Here is a 24,106-nt window from a genome sequence, read left to right as displayed (position 1 = left end):
TAAATAAGTAAAATCTTTAAAAAAGGGAGAGAGAGAGAGAGAGAGTCCCTCAAGGTCCTACAGGATCTGCTTGCCACCTGTTGACCTCCAAAGCCTTTTCCTCCCCTACCTCCCCAACCTCCCCATCTTTCACCCTGCACTTGGCCTCCCCATACTGCCCTCCATTTCCCTAAGGCATCTCTCATGCTTCTGTGCTGGTGTGCAAGCCATCGCCTCTCCCTGAGCCCCCATTCCCTATCTCAGTGATGTCCTTCCCTGCGAAGCCCTCCTAAAGCTCAAACAATGACCCCTCTTTCGAACACAGTCCATGATAGCTACCAAACAGTTTTCCATGGGATTACCTGTCAGCTCCAGTTTCCAGTTTAAAGAAACTGGAAGCCAAGTCTCCAGTTTAAAAAAAAGGCAAGGAAATAAAGGCTCAGGGAATGGCAAGAATACAACTTGAACTCGGGTCTTCTAACATCAAGCCTACTGCTTATTGTGCTTTCTGTGTGGGGGGAGGGGAGAGCAGAGAAGGGTGAAGGGAGCCTTCATGGAGGTGGCTTCTGCCCCAGGTCTTGCTAAAGACCAGCCAACAGGCACGCTGGGGCAGGGCTGGCCAGATGAGCAGTTCAGGTGCGGAGATCCTTGGAGTCATGTGCAGAAGGGTGTGTTCCCGGTTTATCCAGCTGCAAAAGAGCTGAACCCTGAGGTTCAGGTTCAGCTGAACCTTGAAGCGCTGGCCCAAGTTCAGCAATGCAGAGCCAGGGAATCCCTGCACCAAGCCCGTGGTCGGAGGTGGCAGAGAAGATAGAGGCAATGGCCCGAAGCCTAATAGAGAGGAAAGAACAGTCTAGCACTGAGTTAGAACCCTTCCAAAGAGGGATCTAGGGAGGATTCTTAAAGGAACTGAACCCAGAGTCAGACAGGATCCTTAGACAGAGGCTTAGTCATGTCCATCTAGATTGGTTGAGATTTTTGGTTTCAAAGGAACAAAACCCAATTCAAACAAGCTCAAGAAAAAAGGGAGGCTTATTGGCTCCTGTAATTGGGAATTTGGGCACTGCTGGGGCCAGAGGCTCTGGGTCACATCCTCTCTTCCTCTCTCTACTTCTGCTTCTCCACCTCTGTGACCTCGCCGTCTGCTCTGTATGGGCTTCTCCCACGTTCTTTCGCCTGCCGCAGGGAAAGATGGGTTCCTAGCTCTCGCTGCCCCAAATTAATAACCCCAGAGAAGAGCCAAATCTCCCAGCAACCCTAAATAAGAGCACAGGCGGGTGGCTCAGCTGGGGTCCCAGGCTCTTTCCTTGTTCAACTGTTATGTCCAGGGAAATAGGGTTTCCGATTGGTCAGGCCTGGTTCACATGCTTACTCCTGTGACTGGGGAGGCCAGGCTCCTGAACTACAACTACCCTTGAACAATGCAGGGATTAGAGGCACTGACCACCCCCTACCACCGAACATTCAAAAAACACATCTATACATTTGGACTGCCCCCAAACTTCATTCTTACAGCCTCCATGTTGCACATGGCCGCAGCCTGCTGAGGCTCACCCAGATCTCTGTCCAAGTCACATTGCCAGAGGGTAGGCAGACAGGAGAGGGTTTGGGGCCATCTATGGAAACTATCAAGTCTGGAGAAGAAACATACTTACCCCGATCCCAAATTTTGTTATTATTTCCCCCTTCCTCCCACACAAACTTTCGTTGGTTCCCCCCAGGACATGGTGGAGGCTGGGCATATCTTTCCATTCTGTACTCCCTTCCAGCCAGATGCCTTCCAGGCTAAGCCAGTATGTTCTTCTGCTTCCCCCACTCACCTGTGTGGACTTCTAGGCTCACACAGAGATGCCCCTTGTCTGCTTCCTGACCTGTACTCCAGGACAGGTGACATTAGTGGCCGCACCCCGGGCTCTGCACCAAGAGGGGACAGTGCTCTGGAACTCCAGGATGGTGGTCCAATAGTCTTTGGTACCAAGCTCCTTTTCTACCCTCCCTCGGCAGGTGGACCTGTGAGCGTGAGCCCCCTACTGGCCGTCAAGGGGCCAGCAAGAACCTGGGTTCAGAGTCCTTGGTGTCTTCCTGGTGTGGGTCCCCAGCCAGGCTGTGGGGACCTGGTTTCTCCACCGACTTTAAAGGTCCTTCCGCCTTAGAGGGGAAGAGCTGCCCATCCGGGCCGTCTATTGTGCGCCCGGCTAGGAGCAGAATCCAGCTCAAGAATGGAGCTGTCCATCCACAGCCACCTCTCCCTTCGCAGAACCGACTACGGTCTGCCAATCGGATTCCCAGGGTCCTGGCACCGGAGGGGAAAGCGGCCGCCGGCTAGCTTTTGGCGACGGGAGGCTAGCTTTTCATTTTTTCCTTTAAGGATCACCATCCTGGGGGGAAAAGTTGTCAGACCTCTCCTCTCTCGGCGCCCTTAAGCACCAGCGAAGAACACGATCCCCGAAATCCCGAATCCGCGGCAGCCCGCAAGCCCAGCTTCAGGGCAGGTGCTCCTGGGAGCCCGAAAGGCCAAACCCTCCCCAGTCACCACCCCCCACCCCCACATTCACTTGGGGACTCAGCTGCCCCTTCACCGCCCCCCCCCCCCCACAGGACACATCCAACATCAGCAACCCGCCCGCAGCGGAGAACGAGTTTAACAAACCCCCGCCCACCCCCACCCCCAGCGGCTCGCGCGCGCACACTCCCCGCGCGGCCCGCCCCCTTCTCACTCCCGGGCCGCGCCTCCCTGCTGCAGCCCATTCCTGTCAGCGCCGCGTCCCCGCCGCTGCCAGCTGGGGCCGGCAGGGTGGCAGCCGGATCATGGAAGCCGGGGAGCTCCGGGAGCCCCGCGAGCCCGGGCCGGGGGCAGAGACCGCGGCGGCCCCGTGCTGGGAGGAGACCAAGACTTTCTACGAAAACCTCGCGCCCAAGAAGAAACCCAAATCGGTAACAGCAGGGTCTGGGTACGGGGGGGGGGGGGGGGGGGGGGGGGCAGGGGAGGGGTCACTGAGGGAGGGTCGTAAGCCCTCTGGAGAGGGACCTGTGGCAGGCCTCCAGGAGGGGACGCAGCTCCTTAGCACCAGAATGTGCCGGGCCCTTGGCACCGGCTCGCGTTTATTTTGGGAGCTCTGCGCTGGTGTTTTTTTTCCCCGGGCTCGGGTTCCACGCCAGGAACCCCCTTCCCCCATGCTGTCCTCAGAGCCCAGTTCCTCCGAGAGCCCGCAGCCCGGGGCTCGCGGACAGCACTTGTTGGCACAGCGGGTCAGCGGCGCCTGCCCAAGCGCCCTGGGCTAGGGTAACCTGACCCTGGAAACCCGGCTCCTCGTTGTGCGCTCAGGTCCCTGCCATCTGGGGCATCGGGCTCCGGACCCGAGAGTCTGCGTTCGGGCTCTGGCTCACGGCCCTGCGCTGTGGGCTCCGGGGGCCGCGCTGTCCGCGTCCTAAGGGAAGGGAACTGCACTGGATCTTCGCCCTACGTTCAGGGCTCCCGAGGCTGGACTTTGCGCCACAGCTCCAGGTTCTGGTCCTGTTGCAGTGGGCATCAACATCTCCGTGACTCCCGTGGTGGTCTGGGAGACTCACACAGTGAAGAGAGCTCCTCTTCCCATCGGACAGATTCCTGATGTCCCCGCTGTCCCCTGGGCCTTGCTCATTGCTGCTTCCCAGATCTCAGAGCTTGGGAAGGGGGCTGAACGGAGGTTGGCCCAGAGGCATCCTCCGAAAGGTTCCAGCCTGACCTTAAAGCATCCTGCTGCTTCCCTCCTAGGGCCCTTCCCCAGGAGGCCCACCCTATCAACAGTCATTCCCTGCAGCATCTCCAGGTCCTGCTTGCTCAGCAGTGGGGACTGAGAGATGAATTTGGTTGAGTCCCTGCCTCAGGAGCCGGCGGTGCACTGAGGGAGACTTTTGAGGGAGACCCTTGAGGGAGACCCTGGCCAGGTTGAGTGTTCAGATGAAAGACCCTACATGGTCCAGAGGGAGCATACAGGAGTGAGAGACTGCCCGCTAAGGAAGGCTTTGCAGACACAGACTAAGAAAGGCTTTGCAGACGCAGCGTTTGAGCTCAGCTTAAAGGCTGAGTAGGCAGCATTTCTCAGCCAGACTGGGTAACAGGATGGGCAAACGGCTTGAGGATGTCTTTAATACTGGGTGGGAGAATGCAGGATTTTGGGGAGATACATGGGTCAGGTGCCAGAGACCCACATAGGGCCTTGAATGCCATACTCAGGAGCCTGGGTTGTCAGTGGGGTTAGGGGTTTTAAAACCAGGTTCCGCTGGGGCCCTATGTTTCTGGAGGTCTGCACACATGCGGATCTAATTTCTTTTCTTTTTTTTCCCAACTCCTCTTAAACAATTAAATGTGTAATAAAACTCCATTCACTCAAATGTGTTATGTGGACATCTTAGCACCTTCAGTACCACCAACATACTAATTTAATGCTGTAGGTTGATTAGTTGTTGTTGTTGTTGTTTTGTTTGTCTTTTGGTTTCTCATTAGCAAACCTCAAGACAAAGCCTTCCCTAGGAACTGTTTTATCTTGAGTTTGCTGGCAATTATTGTTGCCGAGTATCTTGAGGCTTATATTTTAACAGAAAACAAATTTTTTTTGCAATTTGCAACCACTTATTGATGGGACTCAGGACTTTCTAATACTGTGCACAAACCAATCAAATACAGGAACAAATTAACTAGGAGATGACGTTTAAGTCTGCACCGACAGTCTAATTCCTAGGTTCAAATTTATCACTTACACAACCGTGCTGTTTCCATTGGTTGTCATTATAAGAAATAGATCATGTACAGGTAATACACTGAAATCAAAAAGTAAACTAGTAAAATAATTGTATGCTAATCAACTATAGTACTAGCTGATTTACATATTGGGGTTCTACCCAGGAGTTCATGGAAATAAAAGGTCAACCTACCTTTTTAAAAGTATGAAAACCGTTTTTCAGCAGGATATTAACTGGTCCCATTTCATTTGAGCGCGATCCCTCTGGGGCTGCTTGGGGAGTGGATGGGAGACGGTGAGTCCAGCAGCAAGCAGACCAATGAGGAGCTGGTCCCTGCCTGAGGGGGAACCTTGACTGATCTCATGGCCATGGCTCAGGAGATGGACACTGGGGCTGGAGTGGCAAGTAGAGCCTCACCAATACATCTCCCCCTCAAGGACCATGGAGCCAGGGAGCTCAGGCCTAGTTGTCAGTCATGACCCCTGACGCCTCACGGGCCTCTGGGAGGTAAGGGGCCTGGCAGCCTCCCAGCCTCTACTCCTTCCTGCAGTAGCCCCTCCTCCCACAAGCTATTTTGAGGGCTTTAGGCCTCCTGGGTCCCATTAGAGCCTAGTCTCATTCCCAGGAGCCTGAGTGAAATATTTAAGCCCTGACGGCCCAGAGGAGCCCCTCACCTCATGGGGTCAGAGGACTCCTCAGTCCAGACCTATCTTGTCCCTTTCTCCTCCAGCAGCTCTTCTCCCAGTAAGACTGTTCGGAAAGAACAGCTTTTGGCTGTGTTCCCTACTTGGGCCCAATAGGCAGAATCATGTCGGTTTAAATGAGAGCTCCTCAGGCAGGCTGGCTTTCCTCCATTAATCCCCCACCAGCCCCCCAGCACCAGTGGAAGGCAGAGAACTGGCAGGACCCTAGCTCCCTGGAGCCCATTGTTCCCAGGCTGAGTCCCCTGTCTAGGACAAGGGTCCCCCTGACCCATTTCCCAGTCTGGAATCAGGACTTCTTTCTGTGTTCTGGAGGAACAGTTTGTTCCTAGCCATGCCTAACAACACATGAAGGGGTGGTCTCCCTCTGCAGCTAGGCCCAGGGGTGTCTCCAAGTGTTTGGCTTCTCCCCAGCTCTGGCCAGCCCTTTACCTGTCCCTTCAACTCTGCTGGAGCCTGGAGAGGCCGCTCTTTCTGTATCTTTCACAGCAGTTCACGCCTTCTGGGCCCCAAGACCCTACCCTCCTGTACAGTGTGAGAGCAGGTGGAGCTGGTGGAAAGGTTCTTCATTGGGGACCCCGATTCTGAGGAGAAAGAGAGCCCTGCGGCTTAGAAACCTCAGTCTGGGGGCATGGTGTTCCCCCACCATTTCTCCCAAATCTGGAAGGGGGGGGCTCCCTGGGGCAAGTGTCCCAAGGAAGTGGCTGAAATGGAAGGGGCTGGGGACATCTAGAAGCTATCTAGGAAGGGCATATGGGGGGATGCTGCTATGTGGACAGAGGCCAGGTTAGAGGCCAGAGCCTAGGGATCTTACCTACCTGGATCTGCCTTGACTTTGCTGTGTGACCTAGAGTGATACTCTGTCCATCTCTGAGTCTGCTTGCCCATTTGTAAAAGAAGGAAGTGGAGACTCCTAGGGCCAAGACAACTAGGATATCTTTCTTGTGATGGCCAGAAGTGGGATGGGTAGGGATGGGGTCTGAGCAGCTCAACCAGAGGGGACCCAGAATGGAGAAGACTGGCAGGGACTGTGGGACAACAAGACAAGAGTGAGACCTTGGCTGGCTGCCTGGGCTGGAGCGGCTGGCTTGGGAATCTGCCTGAAGGGGCCAGGAGGGCAGCTGGCTCTCTGTCCTGGATGGTGTTGGGCCTGTCCCTGGGAAAGTAAGCCCAGCAGGTGGGGCAAACTCAGTCTCCATTCTGAAGGCCATTCCTGAGTTTATGAGAGTGGTCTCCCCAACCCACCAGCCCCACCCATACTTACCATCCCTGGCCATCCCTCTATGCTTTGCTTTTGCTTTCCCTTCTTTCCTTGAAAGCTCACAGTTGCCAAGGGGGCTGGGAGTTCCCCAACCTGTGATCACACAAACAGGGGTGGCTGGCAACTGAGAGGGTACCTGGGTTGAGTCCCCAGAAGAGGCACCTGTCCTGCCTGCCACCGCCTTTCCCTGACCCCTCTGGCTGGATACACCATCTTTGTTGGGGTCAAAGTCAAAGGCAAACTGAGATTTACTGCATGCGCTTGGGGAACTCTTTGGTCTTCCATTTACTGCTTTGAGGTTTAAAGCTTTATTAGCCACTAGCCACTCATAGCTACTCAAATTTAAATTGATTAAAATTAAACACAATTAGAAATCCCATTCCTCAGTCTCAATAGTCACATTGCAAGTGACTGAACGTGTCTGTTATCACAGAAAGTTCTAGTGGATAATGCTCTTCGAAAGGGTGGCACAAATCTCTGCTTAGGGACAGATCATAAGCTCTGTGGGGGCAGGGATCCTGTCTGTGTTGTTTCCTGCCATGTCCCCAGCACAGTGCCTGTCACATGGTAATCACTCAATGTTACCCACTGATTGGGTCCCAGGCTTGATTCCAGAAAGAAGCAGTGGAGTTGGGTACATGGCCTGCAATGCTATCAGGAACAGGCCTGAATTTGAGGTCCATTTATGAATCTTGCCCCCATCTTGAGCCTCTGTTTCCTCACATGCAAAGTGGGAGTCACCCCCACATTCTGATCCTCCCCAGGGATTCTTAAGGGTCCAGCTGCTGTCTCTCTCTATTCCACAGAGGGTGGTGAAGGAGTTCTGAGGCCCTCCTGGGCCTTGGGGAAGGCCTCCTAGCACCTGCCCACTCTTCTGGACTTATCGGCACTCACGCTCCCTGCCCTGGGCTCTGCTCACCTCTGTGAATGCACTGCGTACTTGCTCACTTCCTGATACCTTCCTTTACCTGATTCCTCCTTCTGGGCTGCACACAAATGCCTCCTCTCCCGTGACAGCCTACTGTGAACCCATCATCAAGACTCTGCTTTCCCTTGTGTCCTATCACTCATGCTAGCCCCTTTTGTGTCTCTGTTTACCTGCCTTTCTTCCTTATCAGCAGGTGACTCTGAGGGCAGGAGCCCTGTCATTGCCAGGACCACTTCCCAGGCAGAGCCCAGGGACCTGGAGCAAAGAACCAGTAAATGTTTGTAAAATTTGCATCAACCAAAAACAAACAAACAAACAACACAATAGAGCACCTATAGAAAACTCAGAGCCCATTCTTGGAGCATCTACTGTATGTCAAGCAATCTGAACAGATTAGGGTATTGTCCTGGAGTTTCTAGGTCATGTTAAATCTGTCATAGCAAATACTGTTTCTCATTGAAATAGATTATGTGAGAGTTCAGGAGCATTACAAATTTACTGAGCATCTACTAGGTGCTGGGCACAATTTTAAGCACTATAGATACTCTGAATGAACAAGATAGTTCTGGCTTATGTTCCCTCCAAACTTAAGCATGGTCCCTGTTTCCTCCCCAGGACTCTGTCTAGAAATAGAAATAGATAAATAAGCAATTAGGGCCATGCTACATTTAATTTAAAAAGGAAATCTATGGGAGAGGTAGGAAACCTATGACTAGGAGCAGGAAAGGTAGGGGACAGGTAGTTTGAAACCTGCAGGTTGGGGGGAAGTTAGCTAGACGAAGAACCAGGCAGAGGGCACATCATGTGCAGAGGCTCAGGGACAGACAGGAAACGATACTCAGACACGGGAAAGGTCAGATTGAGCAAAGCTGGATAGCAGAAAGTTGACAGTGTGAAGAGGTAGGCATCTGTCTCCAAGGGCTTCCTACTCCATACTCAAGGCTGTGGAACAGAGTTTGAGAGGAGCAGTTACCACTGAAAGGGGGAGGAACATCCTCAGATGTGAACTTGAGAACACCCCCTAACAATGATATGGATGACCTAGGATGGGAGATGGTGATGGACTGGACTCTGGCAGGGAGGGCACAGAGAAGTGGATGGATTCTATAGAGTTGACAGGTTTGGGTGATTGATTGATTGATTGATTGATTGACTGGTGTAGGGAGGGGAGTGAGGAGCGGGGAGGACTTGAGGTTGACTTCTGGGTTTTGGCCTCAGCGTTGAGTCTATGGTGGTGCTGAGCATTGAGACGAGGAGGCAGATGGGAGACCAGGTTTGGAGGTGCAGGCGGTGGTGGGAATCCAAACTTGGGCATGTTAAGTTTGAGTGTCTGTTAGTCAACTGGGGCAATGAAATATATCAGCCTGGATCTCAGGAGAAAGATCTGGGCTGGAGATGAATTTTCTTACATAACTACCTTGTTTCTGGGCACCATTTCTTCCTACAGGGCATGTAGCTCTCATGTTATAATGGAAATCATCTGGAGACCATCTCAAGCATCAGTTACACTCTGGCTACAGGCACTGTATTCATTTTTCCCGTGTGTCCAGATGGCCCACGAGATTGTACACTTCCTGAAGACATGTCCTCCCACTGGATCATGCTCTCTTGGCAGGGAGCCCCCGTCTCCCTTAGGTCCTGGCTGGGTCCCACATGGAAGGGGTCCTGACCCAGGTCTGCCCCTGCCCAAAGCTGGGCACCCAGAGAGGCTGGCACGGGAGACCTGCTTCAGAGTGGGAGTAACAGCCCTCCTCCTGCACCTTCACAGCCCAAGCCTCAGAATGCTGTCACCATTGCTGTGTCCTCCCGAGCCTTGTTCCGCATGGACGAGGAGCAGCGCATCTACACGGAGCAGGGCGTGGAGGAGTATGTACGCTACCAGCTGGAGCACGAGAACGAGCCCTTCAGCCCAGGGCCAGCCTTCCCTTTTGTGAAGGTCGGTGCCATGCAGTGCTTTTGTGGGGATTAGAAAAAAGCCCTCCTGGGTTTGAATAAGGAAAGGGGGCTTCCTCTGGGTAGATGCCAGCCCGCAGGAACACGGCTTGACAAGGGGACAGAGCCATCGTGGGAAGAAGCCTCCCTGTCCCCTGCGCTAATGCAACCCCACTCCAGGTCACTAGCTCAGTGAGTGGAGCTGGGCAGGATTTCGACCCCCACTCACCCTGTATGGAGGCGCCCCTGTGCAGATATCAGCCAGCGCAATGGCTGATGTTAGGATGAGACAGTCCACGTCCACAGCCAGCCCTTGACCATCCCTGTCCGCCCCCATTAGATCCCAGCTCACTCCTCCTCCCCAAAGCTGGCTACCAACTCCAGATGTCAGTCCCTGGGGTTCTGAGCAGGAGGGTCCCCTCTCCTATCCAGGCTCTGGAGGCTGTGAACAGGAGGCTGCGGGAGCTGTACCCTGATAGTGAGGACATCTTTGATATCGTCCTTGTGACCAACAACCACGCTCAAGTGGGTGTCCGTCTGATCAACAGTATCAACCACTATGGTGAGCATCAGGGGCTTGGCCATGGGACACGCCTACCGGATGCTTGCAGATGGGGCCGCTCCTTTGGGGAGGGGGTAGGTAATACCAGCTAGAACCTGAAGCCCAAAGGTATGCCGGTAATCTGGTTCCTCAAGAAAACAAAACAAACCAAAAGAAATAACAACAAAAACCCTGATTGTAACATAGTCATCTTAGGGTGTGAATATCCCTCGGTGCCTGATTTCAAGTTATCTACAGTTGGACACTCTAACTGGCTCAAAAAAAAAAAAAAGTCCCTGAATGTTTAACCTTTAGCTCCTGCAAGCTGGTGCAGGCCAGCGCCAGCACACCACTGCATAGGCCCTGTTGTATTGGGCAGAGCACCTGCTGCCTCCGTGCCTCAGTTTCTCTTTCGCCAGCGGGGCTCACAGGCCTTACAAGGCTGCTAGGAGAAGCAGGTGCAATTGTCAGAGTGAAGGGACTTTGTGTCTTAGTCCAAACTCTTTTTTTTTTTTAAGAGTTTATTTATTTATTTGACAGAGATCACAAGTAGGCAGAGAGGCAGGCAGAGAGGAGGAAGCAGGCTCCCCAGTGAGCAGAGAGCCCGATGCAGGGCTTGATCCCAGGACCCTGAGACCATGACCTGAGCTGAAGGCAGAGGCTTAACCCACTGAGCCACCCAGGCGCCCCTTAATCCAAACTCTTGATTGAAACTAACACACCCTCCAGAGCTAGCCTACGCTGGTGAGAATCTTACTAGGTTAAAAGGATGTCTTTTAGAACTACAGGGCAGGAAGTAAAACCGGGCCCAGAGCAGCCTGAATCCAAGTACTGGAAATCTCTCCTGGGCTTTTTCTCTCCGGGCCAGGTGAGCCCCTATTTCTGCTTCTCTCGGCCTGTTTCCAGCGCCTCCCCCTACCCACATCTCTCTTCCCAAACTCGGTCTCTCTGCTTTTCCTGAATATGGCCAAAATTTATACGTTTACAAATCCTTGTTTTAAGCAACCAACAGAGTTTGGTGGCATTTTCGTAATCCTCATTTCAAATTGCTGGGAGCAGAATGATACTCAAAATATTTAACTACCTCAGGACACAGGCACGGAGCGATCAAGAGACACCAGCCGTAGTACCGGAGCAGGGTCCTGCCGCGCCAGGAATTAGGCCTTCTGTTGTGGATTGTCCCCCATGAGGGACTGGGGTAGTCGTGATGGAGTGACTCAGTAGGCCCAGAGCAGCAGCCTTTTACCAACCGGCAAATCCACTCCAGCCGCTGCGCGCAGGGGTACTGGGTGACCATCAGCCGGGACTTGCAGAGGATCTGATCCGCCCAGCTTGGGTCAGGTGTCTGCCGCTATCCAATCAGCTACGGCCAGGAGGGCCAGCCTCTGGCTGGACACCCACCTTCCGTAGCAATAGTGTGATTATCTGACAAGAGCACATTACCGTGGGCCAAGCGGTCACTCCTGGTTAGTCATCCATGTTTCATGGGTGAAGGATGGAGGGGGAAGGGTGGCCTACAATCACTCCGAGAATCGCTCTGCTGCCCCATCCCCACTCAGAGCCAAGATGGAGCCCACTGGCCATGGAGGGACCCCCTCTGAGGCCCTGAGGGTTGACTCAGGCATTACCTCCATGCTCTCTGCCTCCTCCCCAGACCTGTTCATTGAGCGGTTCTGCATGACAGGTGGGAATAGCCCCATCTGCTACCTCAAGGCCTATCACACCAACCTCTACTTGTCAGCTGATGCGGAGAAAGTGCGGGAAGCCATCGATGAAGGTGAGTCATGCTGAGGAGGGAGAATGTGGGGAGTCTGACAAAAGGGTTGCAGAGGTTGCGGGGGGGGGGTGCTGGCCCTAAAGCTCTAAGCAGATGCTAGGGGTTACTGTGGTAATTGGAAAGGGAGTGCCTTCCTTAATTCCTGTGACCTGTCAGGTAAACTGAGAACAAGGCCCACCTGTTCCACTGACTGCCCTTCCATTCCATTCTGCCACCTTCCGCCCTCCCGTGGTAAGGATGCCTTTACTCATCAGCATCCCCCAGGCTTCTCTTCCCGTGGAAACCCTCCTTACAGCCTGGAAGGCTACTCACTTTTAAGAGCCCTCCAGGTGGGTAGTTCTGATGCCTGTGTGACCAAAAGCAGCCTTTGCCGCCCGTCTGGGCCAGTGGGGAGGAAGGTCAGTATCTAGTTCCTCCTGAGCCCTGGGGTCTGGGCAACGGCTGGCATTCCAGCAGCCGGCCTGGCCAGTGCTGGGGTGAGGTTAGGAGACCCAGCCACAAGGGCTGACAAAGAGAATCTCCCTCCGTGGGTCTCTGTCAAGGGACAGTTTAGGGTTAAACTGTGGGAACCTTGTTTCCCAAAGACCTGGTTCTCCGGACACAGTGTGTATCCCTGTTTGTTGCTCATGGAAGAAAACAGGCCCACAGGGGAGGAAGGATTGCCGCACTGCCCACGCGGGCTCCTCAGGCCGAACACTCCCGGCAGGTTTTGCTATCAACCAGCAATATATTCACTTTTTTTTTTTTTAAGATTTTTAAAAATTTATTTTTGCGCACATGAGAGAGAGCACATGTGAGAGAGAGATAGCACCCGAGAGAGAGAGAGAGAGAGAGCGTGAGTGTGAGTGAGCACAGGTCAGGGGGAAAGGCCAGAGAAAGAAGCAGACTCTCCCCTGAGCAAGGATCCCGATGCGGGACTCCATCCCAGAACCCTGGGATCATAACCCAAGCCACCCAGGTGCCCCACTTTTTTTTTTTTTTTAAAATATCCACTGTTCTCTCCCTCTTCATGCTGTCTCCTGCCTAGAAGCCTGGCCTCTAACCTCGCAATGCCTCACTCCTCTGTGTTGCTTTGGGCTGCAAGAGGCTTTCTTTAACCAGAAACCAGAAGCAATTTCCCTAGGCAGATGGCACACCCTCTGGTTGGTCTGGTTGGGCCCTTGGCACTGGCCTGAGTGCGTGCCTCTCCACATCTGTAATTTGAATGCCTGATAGCAAGCAAGGGATGGTCAGGAGGGAGACCCTGCCCCCAGCTGGGTGGTCCTGGTTCCTCTTGGCTCCCGTGTTGCAGGCACTGAGAAGCTGCCCGGCCTGATGCCCAGGCGCATCTTCTGGCTGCTGAAGTTGCCGGGAGCCTGACACTGCTTTCTCCTCCCAGGACCTCTGCCCTAGCCCAGCCCTTGCGAGCCTGGAGTTCCAAGAGCAGAGCTGAAACAGCCCTTGGGAGATGACCAGTAGACAACAGACCCCCAGGCCTCCAGCCTCCTAGCATTGGTTCTCTGCTGCCCAGTGCAGCTCCAGTCTGGGGCCTGGGCTCCCACGGGCATCCCTGACTCCTGGAGAAGCCCAGGGTTGCAGAGTCTGTGCATGGTCAGATGGCATTGGTACTGCCCTTTTTGATCACCAACATTGCCTCAAGGAACCCTGAGTAGGGTATACCTGGGGCCACTGTGGCAGTGAACTGGGGGTGCCCATAGACTTCAGCCTGGAATTCCAGCTCCAGAGCTCGAACACCCTTAATTCTATCTTGGTCCAGAGAGGGTGCTGATTACTTGCAGGAATCAGCAGTGGAGAGTAACTGAGGCCAGGCCAGCCCAGCCCCATCGTGCCTGTGAGGATCTGCTAGAAGGACAGCAGTGGCCTGGGGGACCCTTCCTTCTGGTCAGGATTGACATTCAGCTGGTCCATACCAGTGTGACCTTATTAGATTTTAAGGAATTGAATTTTCTCCATACTGATTGGTAAACAGCTGTTTCCCTGAGTCCTCTGAGTTACCTCTCTTTCTGGCACACACAGCCCCACCCCGCAACCTTCCCACAAAGCAGCAACTAAAGGGAAACCCTGACATGGGCCAGGGCCCTCTGAGCCCTCCTCAGAGCAAAAGCCGCTGTCCATTCTTATTGACCAGTTTTTAAATATTCTGAGTATGAGCCCCCATTAGTCTTGCCCTGAGTCCTGGGAGATGCTGGGGCGGGGGGCCAAAGGCATCCTGAGATGACTTTCTCTTGGCCCCAGGTCTCTGAGGCATGTGTCAGGGGCCCCCGCTGCCTAGATGAAGGTAGACAACACTTGCCTCTCTCTGCCTAGGGATCGCAGCGGCCACCATCTTCAGCCCCAGCAGGGACGTGGCTGTGTCCCAGAGCCAGCTGCGCGTGGCCTTCGATGGGGATGCTGTGCTTTTCTCGGATGAGTCGGAACGCATCGTCAAGGCCCACGGGCTGGACAGGTTCTTTGAGCATGAGAAGGCCCACGAGAACAAACCTTTGGCCCAGGTGCTGCATACACTCCCCAGAACCCCTGAGAGGAGCAAGGCGGGTCCCCTAAACTTGCCCTTGGCTGGAACTTCAAGCCCAGAACCAAACCCCAGGCCCAACCCAGAATCCAGACAGTTCCCCTCTCCAGGCCTCCAGCCCTCATCCCTCTCACCTGACTCCTGGCCCCCTCAATGTGTTTCTCCACCTTCACTGACCCTCGGCCCCTCACTGCAGTCCTATCCTCCGCCTCTGAAGCCCCCATTCTCTCTCTAAGCTCCTCTGCCCTCTGAAGCTTCCTTCCTCTTTCTGAAGGCCTCGCTCTGTCTCCAAAACTGCCATCTTCTCTCCGGAACCCTCAACCCCTCTCTGAGATTCACCCACCCCTCTGAGTAGTCTCCCAGGTCCCACATCCTCAAGAAGCCCCTGTTTCCCTTACTGGAGGAGAGGAAAATCTGGGCAGCTCCTCAGGGGGCAGGGAGACCCCACTGGTTGTGGGGTCTGGAGCAAGCCCCCTGCTTTGGGCCACACCAGCCCTCCTACCTCCTGCCATCTGTCCCTTGGCCAGGAGGCTTGGGGACCCTTCCACTGCTTGGAGTCTCCCTGAAAGTAGAATATGCCAGGAAGCCTGGAGAAAATTTCCTGAGTTTGGAGGTGGTGGAATCCACAGACCTCCTGGGAGATCCTATTTGTGCTTTTAACAAAAGTCTGGGTGTGCAATAATCCCAGAACTCTTTCCCCAAGAGCTCAGCAGGCTTTTAGTGGCAGCTCCCAAATACTTATCTGACTTCCATTCTTGTGGAGTCCTCCTGAAATCTCTGGAAACCCGGGACAGGACCAGTTTTACCACTAAGTGGTAGCCAGAGGCCCAGGAGACCACTACTTGCTCCAGGTCACCCAACCAGGGAGGGGTCTCTAAGATTAGAAGCCCACCTGCCCTTGTTTCCAGCCACGGATACAGCTTTCCCCTTTATCAGCATCTGGTTCTTTATTCACACATCCTCCTTCAGCTGTGTTGTTCTGGGCACAGCAGAGTCGGTCTTTCCCTTGACCCTAGAGAGCTGGGGCGTAACATCCTGAGCCACCTGTGCCCAATGGGCAGGGTCGGTGTTTGGCAGGTACCCATTGGTCTGTTTGTCCCTGTTGTTTGCAGCTGGAGTCCATTCTGATTGGAGGTTGCCCATCCCATAATCACTAAAATATCCTCCTGGCTGATATTGCACAGAAGGGCACAGTTACGCAGCTGCATGACTGACAACCATGTACCTACAGGGCATATAGATGGACATACATAGCGACAGTTGCCCTGGGATGGTTATTCTGACCCAGACAGCCCCAATCACAGCAATATGGATGCCCAGACTGACAGAGGTACCTACAGACCCACTGACGCACACAGTGGCCCCAGCAGGTGTAGCAGAGCTAGGAGATGTAGGGGTCTCGAAAAGCTTTCCCACCCCAAACAGCAGGATCCTAGTGCTTTGGGGAAGAGTCCTGCCGGAGAGGGGGCAAGTGTTTGGGAGACAGAGGAGCTCACGGTGTTCCCTTGCCTTCTCCTAGGGCCCCTTGAAGGGCTTTCTGGAGGCACTGGGTAGGCTGCAGAAGAAGTTCTATTCCAAGGGCCTGCGGCTGGAGTGCCCGATCCGTACCTACTTGGTGACAGCACGCAGCGCAGCCAGCTCGGGGGCCCGGGCTCTCAAGACCCTGCGCAGCTGGGGCCTGGAGACGGATGAGGCCTTGTTCCTTGCAGGAGCGCCCAAGGGCCCCCTCCTCGAGAAGATCCGCCCACACATCTTCTTCGATGACCAGATGTTCCACGTAGCCGGGGCTCAGGAGATGGGCACGGTGGCTGCCCATGTGCCTTATGGTGTGGCCCAGAAGCCCCGGCCGCCTGCCCCTCTGAAGCCAGCCCCAGCTGCACAGTGAGCCGCCAGCTTCACTGACTTGCAGGGCTGCGGGCACAGATCCCTGTCTGTATTCCACCCCAACGTCCAGTGGACCCTTCTAGTTCCTCACCGCTCTGTCCTTCTGCACGTCTGCCCTCATCCCCACGAGTGAGGAACTTGTAGGGAATTAGGCAGACTGACCCAGCACCCTCCAGAGCCCTCCCGCAGGGCAAACACTGTGCCACCATCCTGGCTGGAAGAGTAAGATTGTAGAGTAGCTTGGTTTCGGGGGAGGAAGAGGGCGGGTTGATGGGAATGAGGGTGACAGTGTCAGAGGAGCCAGGCTGCCTCCAAGGGGGCTTGGGATTAAGACTAGCTCAGTGCAGTGCAAAGAACTTGGCTTTGAGAGAGAAGGCATCCGGCTTCCAAGCTCTGTGGCGGCGTGCACTGACGACCTGGGGTAAGTCCCTCCCTTTCATGGGCCTCAGTTCCCGCATCTTGTAGGTGGTTTTCCATCTCTCTTGGAGCTGCATTGGCATGGTTTAATAAGATTGCCCGGCCCAGGGCTGCTGCTAGACCGTAGGGTACCTTTGTGCAATTAGAGGAGAACACTGTCTCGAGAGTGAATTTCAAAAAGACGACCCTTGCTCTGCGCTGACCCAGATCCACTCTGGGGCACTTTGCTTGCTCAGAAGCACGTAGCCTGTATCTCAGCCCCCACGGAGTCCTCGGCTCGGAGGTCTTTGTCAAAGGGGCAAAATGCACAGTCGTCCGCAGCAACCCTACCTCTCATTCTGCACGTTTGGAAACCACAAGACAAGATGACCTGTCTGCTTCCCATGATCCTCTACTGTGAGTCCCCCGTCGGGGGTCAGCTGCCAGGAGCAGGGTTTGTGGAAGGAGAGAGGAGTGAACTTAACCTGCACACAAACTCTCGTTCCGCCAGCAGGGGGCACTGCGGGCTCTTCCCCAGGAGGAGCTTTCCGGACTGCCTGCTCAGGGCCTCCTTTGCTTTTGCTTTTAGCCAAAGTTTAGTTGTTCCTGCCTGCCAACCCTCTCCCCTCCGCTCTCAGTCCTTTGGTTACCGTGTTCTGCTGTGTTTCCAAGCAGCTTTGCCAGCGGGGAAGAGGTCGAGTGTTGGGGTTCGCTGTCATGGGTCCAAATGCAGGGGAAGAAACCTCAGTGGCTGAAGTGGGAGGGTGTCCTGCTTGCCCCTGAGAGAAGGCCTGCCCAGGGTGACCTGAGAAAATCTGGTCTGAGACAGTGACCCATTAGACAGGAAGGAGCTGAAAGGTGCACTAGCAAGATCCTCCAGCTATGGGACTATGAATGAAAGCACTGAGCTCTCTCTCACTGGGATGCTGTGCAAGGGACGCCAGAATGAAGTGACCTCTCCCGGCAGCGGGCCAGTGAATCCACCATTTGCAGGAGCCTCTGCAGCCTCTTTGTCACTACTTCTAGGGGAGAACTCTCACTCTTTACTGAGTCCGCTTCTTTTTTTGCTAACGAGCCTGGCTCTCTTTATGAAGGGAGGGTGTGAACAGGGATGGCTGGTCCCTCAGGAAGACCCAGAACAGGTGAGCAGTCATCTGAGAGGGCAGGCGACCGATTATCTGGCTCCTGGGCCATCCCAGCTATAAGCAAGCACTTTGTGAAGGAAGCCAAAGGCCCCATCATAGGGAGCAGGAGCCTGGAGGTGTGTGTGAGAGAGCTGGACCGCTGGTGAGGGCGGGAAAAGGAGGTAAAGGGCTACCTTGGGCCTGACCTTTGTCATCTTGTGGACTCAGTGCAGGATCTGAATGGGGACAAGTTCAGGGCAGTGTATGGCAGGGTAGTAGATGCAGAAAGATGATCCAGGATGGAAGACAAAGTGAGGAGACAGAAGTGTTTCCAAGATGAGCAATAGTTTGGGCCAGAAGAGGAATGCCAGGCTGGTTGTGCACCCACTGTGTGTGGAGCTGCGCTGGGGAGCGGCGGAAGGGGGAAGGTCAAGGCCATGCTGAGTTTCTGGGGCAGACCCCACCACTGATTGCCTTATCACAGGAGGGGCATGTGATGATGATGTCTTCGTACAGGTCTTTCAATCCACATCCAGGATCCATCTGGCCAACAGAGGAGGCCTCAGGGCAGGGAGCCTGGTTTTGAGCTCTTCCCTCTGCTCCTAGCCCAGCCAGAGATACTAGGAGACATAAGAATCACCTCTAGGAAAAAAAGTGCTAGAGGGATTCAGCTTTGATCTTGGCTGAACCATGAAAGGCCCTCTGTCCTTCCCTCCGTCAGAATCACCCCCTTGGATGAGCCTCTAGGGCTCCAAAGCCAGCCAGAGCCATATGCGGCATGAAAAGCTGGCACAGTTGAGGTTCAAAGAATAGTATTAGTCTGCATGACCAGAATGGAGTATGTACATTAGGCACCAGATGGCACCTAATTAAGATAAACCCTAGGGATTCTGGGAACCAAGAGGTCTTGCCTCCAGGACCTAATGATAAAAAGCCCTGATTCTTCCAGGTCTTTCAAGAAGCAGAAAAATATGATGCTGGAAGGAGAAAGATAAGGGACAGTAAAAGCTGTGGATTTCACTGGAGCCACCAGTAATAGACACAGACTGCCCTGGGCAGTGAGAGCCACTGGGATCTGGTTCTGTTATTGAAACCATAAATGAGCATCTCGGGCCTGGAAAAAAAGCTTTAGGGGGCCGGAGTAAAAGGCCAGAATCCTGGGGGCAGGCGAGGCAGTAGCCAGACACAATTTCTGATTCTTTCCAGTGGTGAGGAGGAACCCCAGGCAAGGAGCATTGTGCATTGGTTCCCCGGGGAGATTGAAATGCCAGGTGAGCATCACAGCCTGTACTGGACTGCAGCACTGGGCAGGGAATCCCAGCTCCTGAAATGTTGGACCCCTGGAGCCCATAGCTCTGCCCCCCGACAAGTCCCCTGAATGCTTCCCAGGATGTGCTTGCCCACACTGTCCCAGACCCAGGGGAATCTGCCAGTGAGCAGGAAACCAAGCCCTGTTCCTAGACGCTGAGACTGCAAAGATCATCGCAAAGCTGCTCCCTCCTCTCCCCAGGTGCCCAATCAGATTGGCAGGAACGGAGCAGGAAACTCTAGGAGAAACCAAAACCTGTGAGAAGCTCAAACATGAGATGGATCTGGGATCATAATGATATCCAGCTGGTGTGACAGGTGAGCGCCCGCACACCAAACTGGTGATCAACACATGGAAATACCTCTATGACAGTTGCGAAATAGCGCTGGCCCAAGCCCCCGCGTGCCCCTCCATGGTTTCTGCTGCACTGGCCTCCCTCCACTGTGATAACGCCGTCTTCCCACAATTCAGCAAAAGGGGCGTCCGGGAGTCTGTGCTAGCCCAATGGCCATCATCCACTCTAGTTGCTCGTCTAGAGAGAGTAACTTACCCAGAGTCATTCAGCTGGTGAGTGGCAGCCCTGGAAATGAGCCCATGTCTGTCCCTTGGGACCCAGGCTCTCAGCCATTCTGCCGTTCAGCCCAGACAGCATAGAGGCCACAAGAGAAGCTTCGTGACAGAGGGGCTTGCCCACCAGTTAGCATGCTGACCTCCTTCCTGTTAAACTGCTATACAATACGTGGTACATTGCTGTTGTAGTGTCCTAAGTAGCTAGGAAGAATTTAAATTAGAGCTAGACATTTGCAGAGCTGCTGAAGCATCACCCAAGTTCTCTGGAACCCAGTCTAAAGGCCCTTGTGTGGGGCTCATGCAGAGTTTAACTGATGATGGGCCAAATCCCTCTCACCGCCTGTTTTTGTAAAGAAACTTTCATCAGAACACAGCCATGCCTACTGGTTTTGCACACAACAACAGAGTCGAGTTGTTTCAACAGAGACCAAGGAGCTGAAAATATTTATCTGACCCTGGACTGAGGCAAACACCCACAGCGTGCCCTTTCGTGGGAGAGACCAGCTCATATCCACCTGAGTGCTGGAGGCAGAGGCTGGTTTCACGGCCAAGGGAGGGCAGCATGGGCCGGCTCTGTGCCCATCTGCGGGGATTGTTAGGGCTGCAGAAAATCATAGGCACTAGCTGAGTACCGTGATGTTGAACACAACAGATCCTTGGTATCGGAGGATTTCAGATTTCAGGTTTTGACCATTTCCAAGTGCCCCATGGCCTGTTATAATTTGAAATGTTGTTGACTCATAAAGTTGACTCGGGTGTGCCCTCCTCAGCTGATGGGTGAGGGCAGGGAGCAGGACCCTTGGCTAGGGCTGAGCCCAGCTGGCTGTTCAGCACCTGCTCGGTGTGCCTTTGTGGTTCTCAGCTCGTCATTGCCCTCCTGGGCCTCTTGGGAAATGAAAAGTGCTGGTAGGTGAATGGGCTTTAGCTAAATATTGGTTTTGGATATAATGGAGCAGCCGATGTTGACTTCAGCACTCTGATCTAACAAGTCATCCGTATGCTCTCCGTGGAAGCAGGAACAAGGTCTTCATGAAGGCCACTCCAGCGAGCGCTTTAGCTGATCCAGAACTTACTGATCAAGCAAGAGCTAAAACTCCAGTGAAAGTCAAAAGGCAATTGTCTTGGGCTGTGCGTGTGTGAGCAACTCACACGCCCTCATGGTGGAACTGCGGATCAGGAGAAATCTGGGACCCAGCAGCCAGAGGAGTTTACTCAGTCTCCAGGATCCGCTGCAAGAAAGGCAGAAGTGGTCCCACCTATAGACATGACTGTTCCATCATGATACTCTTGTCTCTTAAGCCCAGACTTGGCCTCAGAATCCTTCTCAATCCAGCATTCCAGGAGCCCCTACTAGCAAGTTGGAGTTGGTACAGAAGATGGAACCCTATTTTGACATCCTTGTTGGTGTGAAGATCTGCTTTCCAGGGCCTCTGCAAGGCCTTGTTTATTCTCTGATGACTGACACGGTACCACTCAGAATCGGGGGGTCTCACCTTACCCGGGCAGGAGGGGTGCAGGGGGGAATGGAGGGGGGATGGTAGGCATCCTGGGGTTGGCTGCTTCCCCAGACTGGGTGCCTTTAAATGTAGGTCCTTCTCTGGGTTTCACCAGCTCAAAGCAAAGCACGAAAACCCTTCCCATCAGTAGGTGGCGCTAGAGGCCAGCACTCCGCCATTGGCAAAAGTTCCCTGGTTTTCTTCACTGGTTAATTTTCTCTGCTGTGGTACTTGGTGCTGTGCTGGACTCCTTTGTGTAGCTTGGCCTAAAAGCACTATAGGTGCTCTGAAAATTTCCTGTGTGACAAGCTGATTTCTCTTACCAGCAACCACTGTGACTGTGTGTGTGGACAGATTCATATGAGCATGTGCAACAGGATGAAAGCTGCATGTGTCCATGTTTACGTGGGCGTGTAACAGATCAGATATCTCTGTGACAACTCTGTGTGTGTGTGTGTGTGTTTGTGTGTGTGTGTGTACATGTACAGTGGACAGGATGGTTATCTCTGTTAACTAAGGATCCTGGGCCCCATATACTTATGGCTAGCCCTGTTTCTTGGGACTGCTTCTGGCCATTCCCATCATCTCATGGGCATTTGCACATGTGCAGCATGGGGGCCACTGAGGCCAAGTTCCATATCTTTCTTTCCAGCTTTCAGATTTGGCCAATAAAATCTTGGCTCCCATCCCTCCGCCTCCAAGCCCTACCTCCCGCAGACTTGGAAAGGAAGTGGTAGAATCTGTGCTAGGATACCCCTTTTGACTGCACCTGCCTCACCATCTCCATTTGTTTCTTTCCTCCTACTGATAGTTCCAGGGCCAATGTGGGCAGTTGGGCAGATTGCATACTGCACAAATCCAGATAGAGTCATTCACGCTATGACTTGAATGGAGCTTTCTAAACACCTGCAAAACCTGCCAACCTCCCATGGCTGTCCTGGTCATCTCATGATCATGGCTAGAAAAGTTACCTTCTTCCCTGCCCCCCTGGCCCAGCCCAGCCTAGGCTAGGATTCCTTTCTCTGCTTGGGTGTTCTAGTCTGGCCTAGAAGTGACTAACCCTTGACCTTGATCTGGAAATATCTCCTTGATGTCATTGAGATTGAATTTATGAAAGTGAAGTATGCTGGCAGCTTTTCAGTAACCCATCTTCTCAGAGTTAGTGGTCCCTGTAAGACATACTGGGGTTCTATAGACCAGAGTTACTGCCTCCCATGCTCCTGGCCTGTGGGTGAAGATGCCTTCATGGGCCCACTGGTTAGATGGGTCTGCCACAGAATTAGGGGAAGGCCTCAGGCTAATCTTGGAGTTGCCACCATGTAGAAAATCATGAGGTCACCGCAGACTGGATGCCTGGGCCTGGTCCCAAACCCTGAAGCCTCCCAGGACCAGGCGGGAAATGTGAGTGAGCGAAGAGATGAGGCCGGCCGGGTCTTTTGGGTAATGGAGCACACATTTGCTCTTTGTCGGACACGGTTGCTGCCGTGTGGGAATGTGTGGGGCTGTTCCCAGATATCGCACCCCATTTTTCAAGGGAAGCTAAAAATCTGGACTTTCAAATGTTGGCAACTATTTTGAATTTGGAAAGGATCGTGCAGGCCAAACAAAACACATCTTGCAGGCCAGCCCTGGAGCCTCCTGTCTGCTCCCTCTGGCCCAGGCCCAGGGAACTGAGTTCTTCAGAACCGACTCACTGAGCATGTGAGGATATTATCCTCAGGCTCACAGAGTCTGGGGTCTCTGAGAGACCTCAGAGATAGCCTAGTTCACCCCTGTGTGTTTTAAACTGTGTACATATAAAGTTCTTTATTAACACACGTATCTTTAGCTTCTGGTATCTATTTAAAAGCATCTCAGTGCCCACCCCCTCGTGTAGAACAAGATTGAAAGTGAAGCCTTACATGTAGTCGTGCTTGTATCTACCTGTCAGAAGCCCTATTTATATCTTTATAGGTCTATTTATATCTTTTGCAAACACGGGCTGCCCTGGTCTTCCTTACAACTGAACCTCCTTGGGTTGCTTTTTTAAATCTCCTAAGTGCCTCCTTAAACAGTTAGAGCATGTTCTTCTTCATCTCTCTGAGTTCTCTCGTCTGAAGAGGGGGTAAGATGGCTCGTACCTTCTCGACTCTGCCCCTCGTTGGTCTGCTCAGCCCTCCCCATGCCCCCGCTCGATCTGGCTCCCAGCAGCTACCCAGTCACGTGATAAAGGGTGCTGTGTGATCGTCAGTGTGGATGCCTCTCAGTCCTCGTGCTTGTCCTGTAACTGAATTTCACAACATGGGCTTCTGCCTCTTAAAAGCCATTCAAATAAATCGAAGACTTTTAAAATAAACATATACTGTCTTGTCTGCCTTCCTCACAATTGTATCTGCTGACTGACTGACGGCCCCCTGGAGGATTGCCCCTGGCGAGACCTGTAGCAAGCAGGCCTGAGATCAGTTCCATCCTGGGGTACGAGTGTCTACATGAAGACCACCCTGGGGGGAGATTCGGCGGCCCGAGTCCATCAGAAGGCAAGCTTCTCCTGGTGGTGCTCTTGGCATGGACTCTCTGTTCCCATCTGGAGCTAGCAAGGGAGGGTGGGATGGAGCGGGAGGAAGAGCAGATAAGAGAGGGTGTGAAATGGAGGAGGAAGAGGGTGACTCAGTCTCTAGCCTCAGCCCTCCCATTATCCTTCCTCCTGCACCCCAGTCCCCTCCACAGCCCATCAAACCTGGGCCCAGTACCTCGACCCCATTCTGTCCACCACCCTCATTTCTCATGCCACTTGCTTTCCCCTCCATCTGCTGAGGCCCTGGAAAGACTGAGCTCAAAACACTTTCCTCATGGGGTGCCTGGGTGGCTCAGTAGGTTAAAGCCTCTGCCTTCAGCTCAGGTCATGATCCCGGGGTCCTGGGATCGAGCCCCACATCGGGCTCTCTGCTCAGCAGGGAGCCTGCTTCCCTTCCTCTCTCTTTGCCTGCCTCTCTGC

At 53.6% G+C, this 24,106-nt stretch overlaps 1 protein-coding gene across 1 annotated transcript; it reads left to right on the top strand.

Moving 5' to 3' along the window:
* The first annotated feature begins 2,699 nt into the window (after window positions 1-2,699).
* Window positions 2,700-23,527, top strand: NT5C1A (5'-nucleotidase, cytosolic IA). The gene is made up of 6 exons (XM_045064276.1): window positions 2,700-2,913; window positions 9,360-9,527; window positions 9,956-10,085; window positions 11,719-11,841; window positions 14,149-14,333; window positions 15,873-23,527. The coding sequence occupies exons 1-6, from the start codon at window positions 2,788-2,790 to the stop codon at window positions 16,236-16,238; spliced, it is 1,098 nt and encodes a 365-aa protein (XP_044920211.1). The 5' UTR covers window positions 2,700-2,787; the 3' UTR covers window positions 16,239-23,527.
* Window positions 23,528-24,106: the final 579 nt, after the last annotated feature.

The sequence above is a fragment of the Mustela putorius genome, unplaced genomic scaffold, assembly GCF_011764305.1.
Source record: "Mustela putorius furo isolate JIRA1106 unplaced genomic scaffold, ASM1176430v1.1 tig00003853_pilon_pilon_pilon, whole genome shotgun sequence".
NCBI lineage: Eukaryota > Metazoa > Chordata > Mammalia > Carnivora > Mustelidae > Mustela > Mustela putorius.
This window is presented reverse-complemented; position numbering and strand designations above follow the sequence as displayed.

What these genes read in the sequence shown, in the direction of transcription:
- NT5C1A (XM_045064276.1), top strand. Translation starts at nt 2,788, where the DNA reads ATGGAAGCCGGGGAGCTCCGGGAGCCCCGCGAGCCCGGGCCGGGGGCA. An exon ending in CAACAGTATCAACCACTATG is followed by an intron (nt 10,086 to 11,718) that starts GTGAGCATCAGG and finishes CCTCCTCCCCAG; the next exon opens with ACCTGTTCATTGAGCGGTTC. An exon ending in AGAACAAACCTTTGGCCCAG is followed by an intron (nt 14,334 to 15,872) that starts GTGCTGCATACA and finishes GCCTTCTCCTAG; the next exon opens with GGCCCCTTGAAGGGCTTTCT.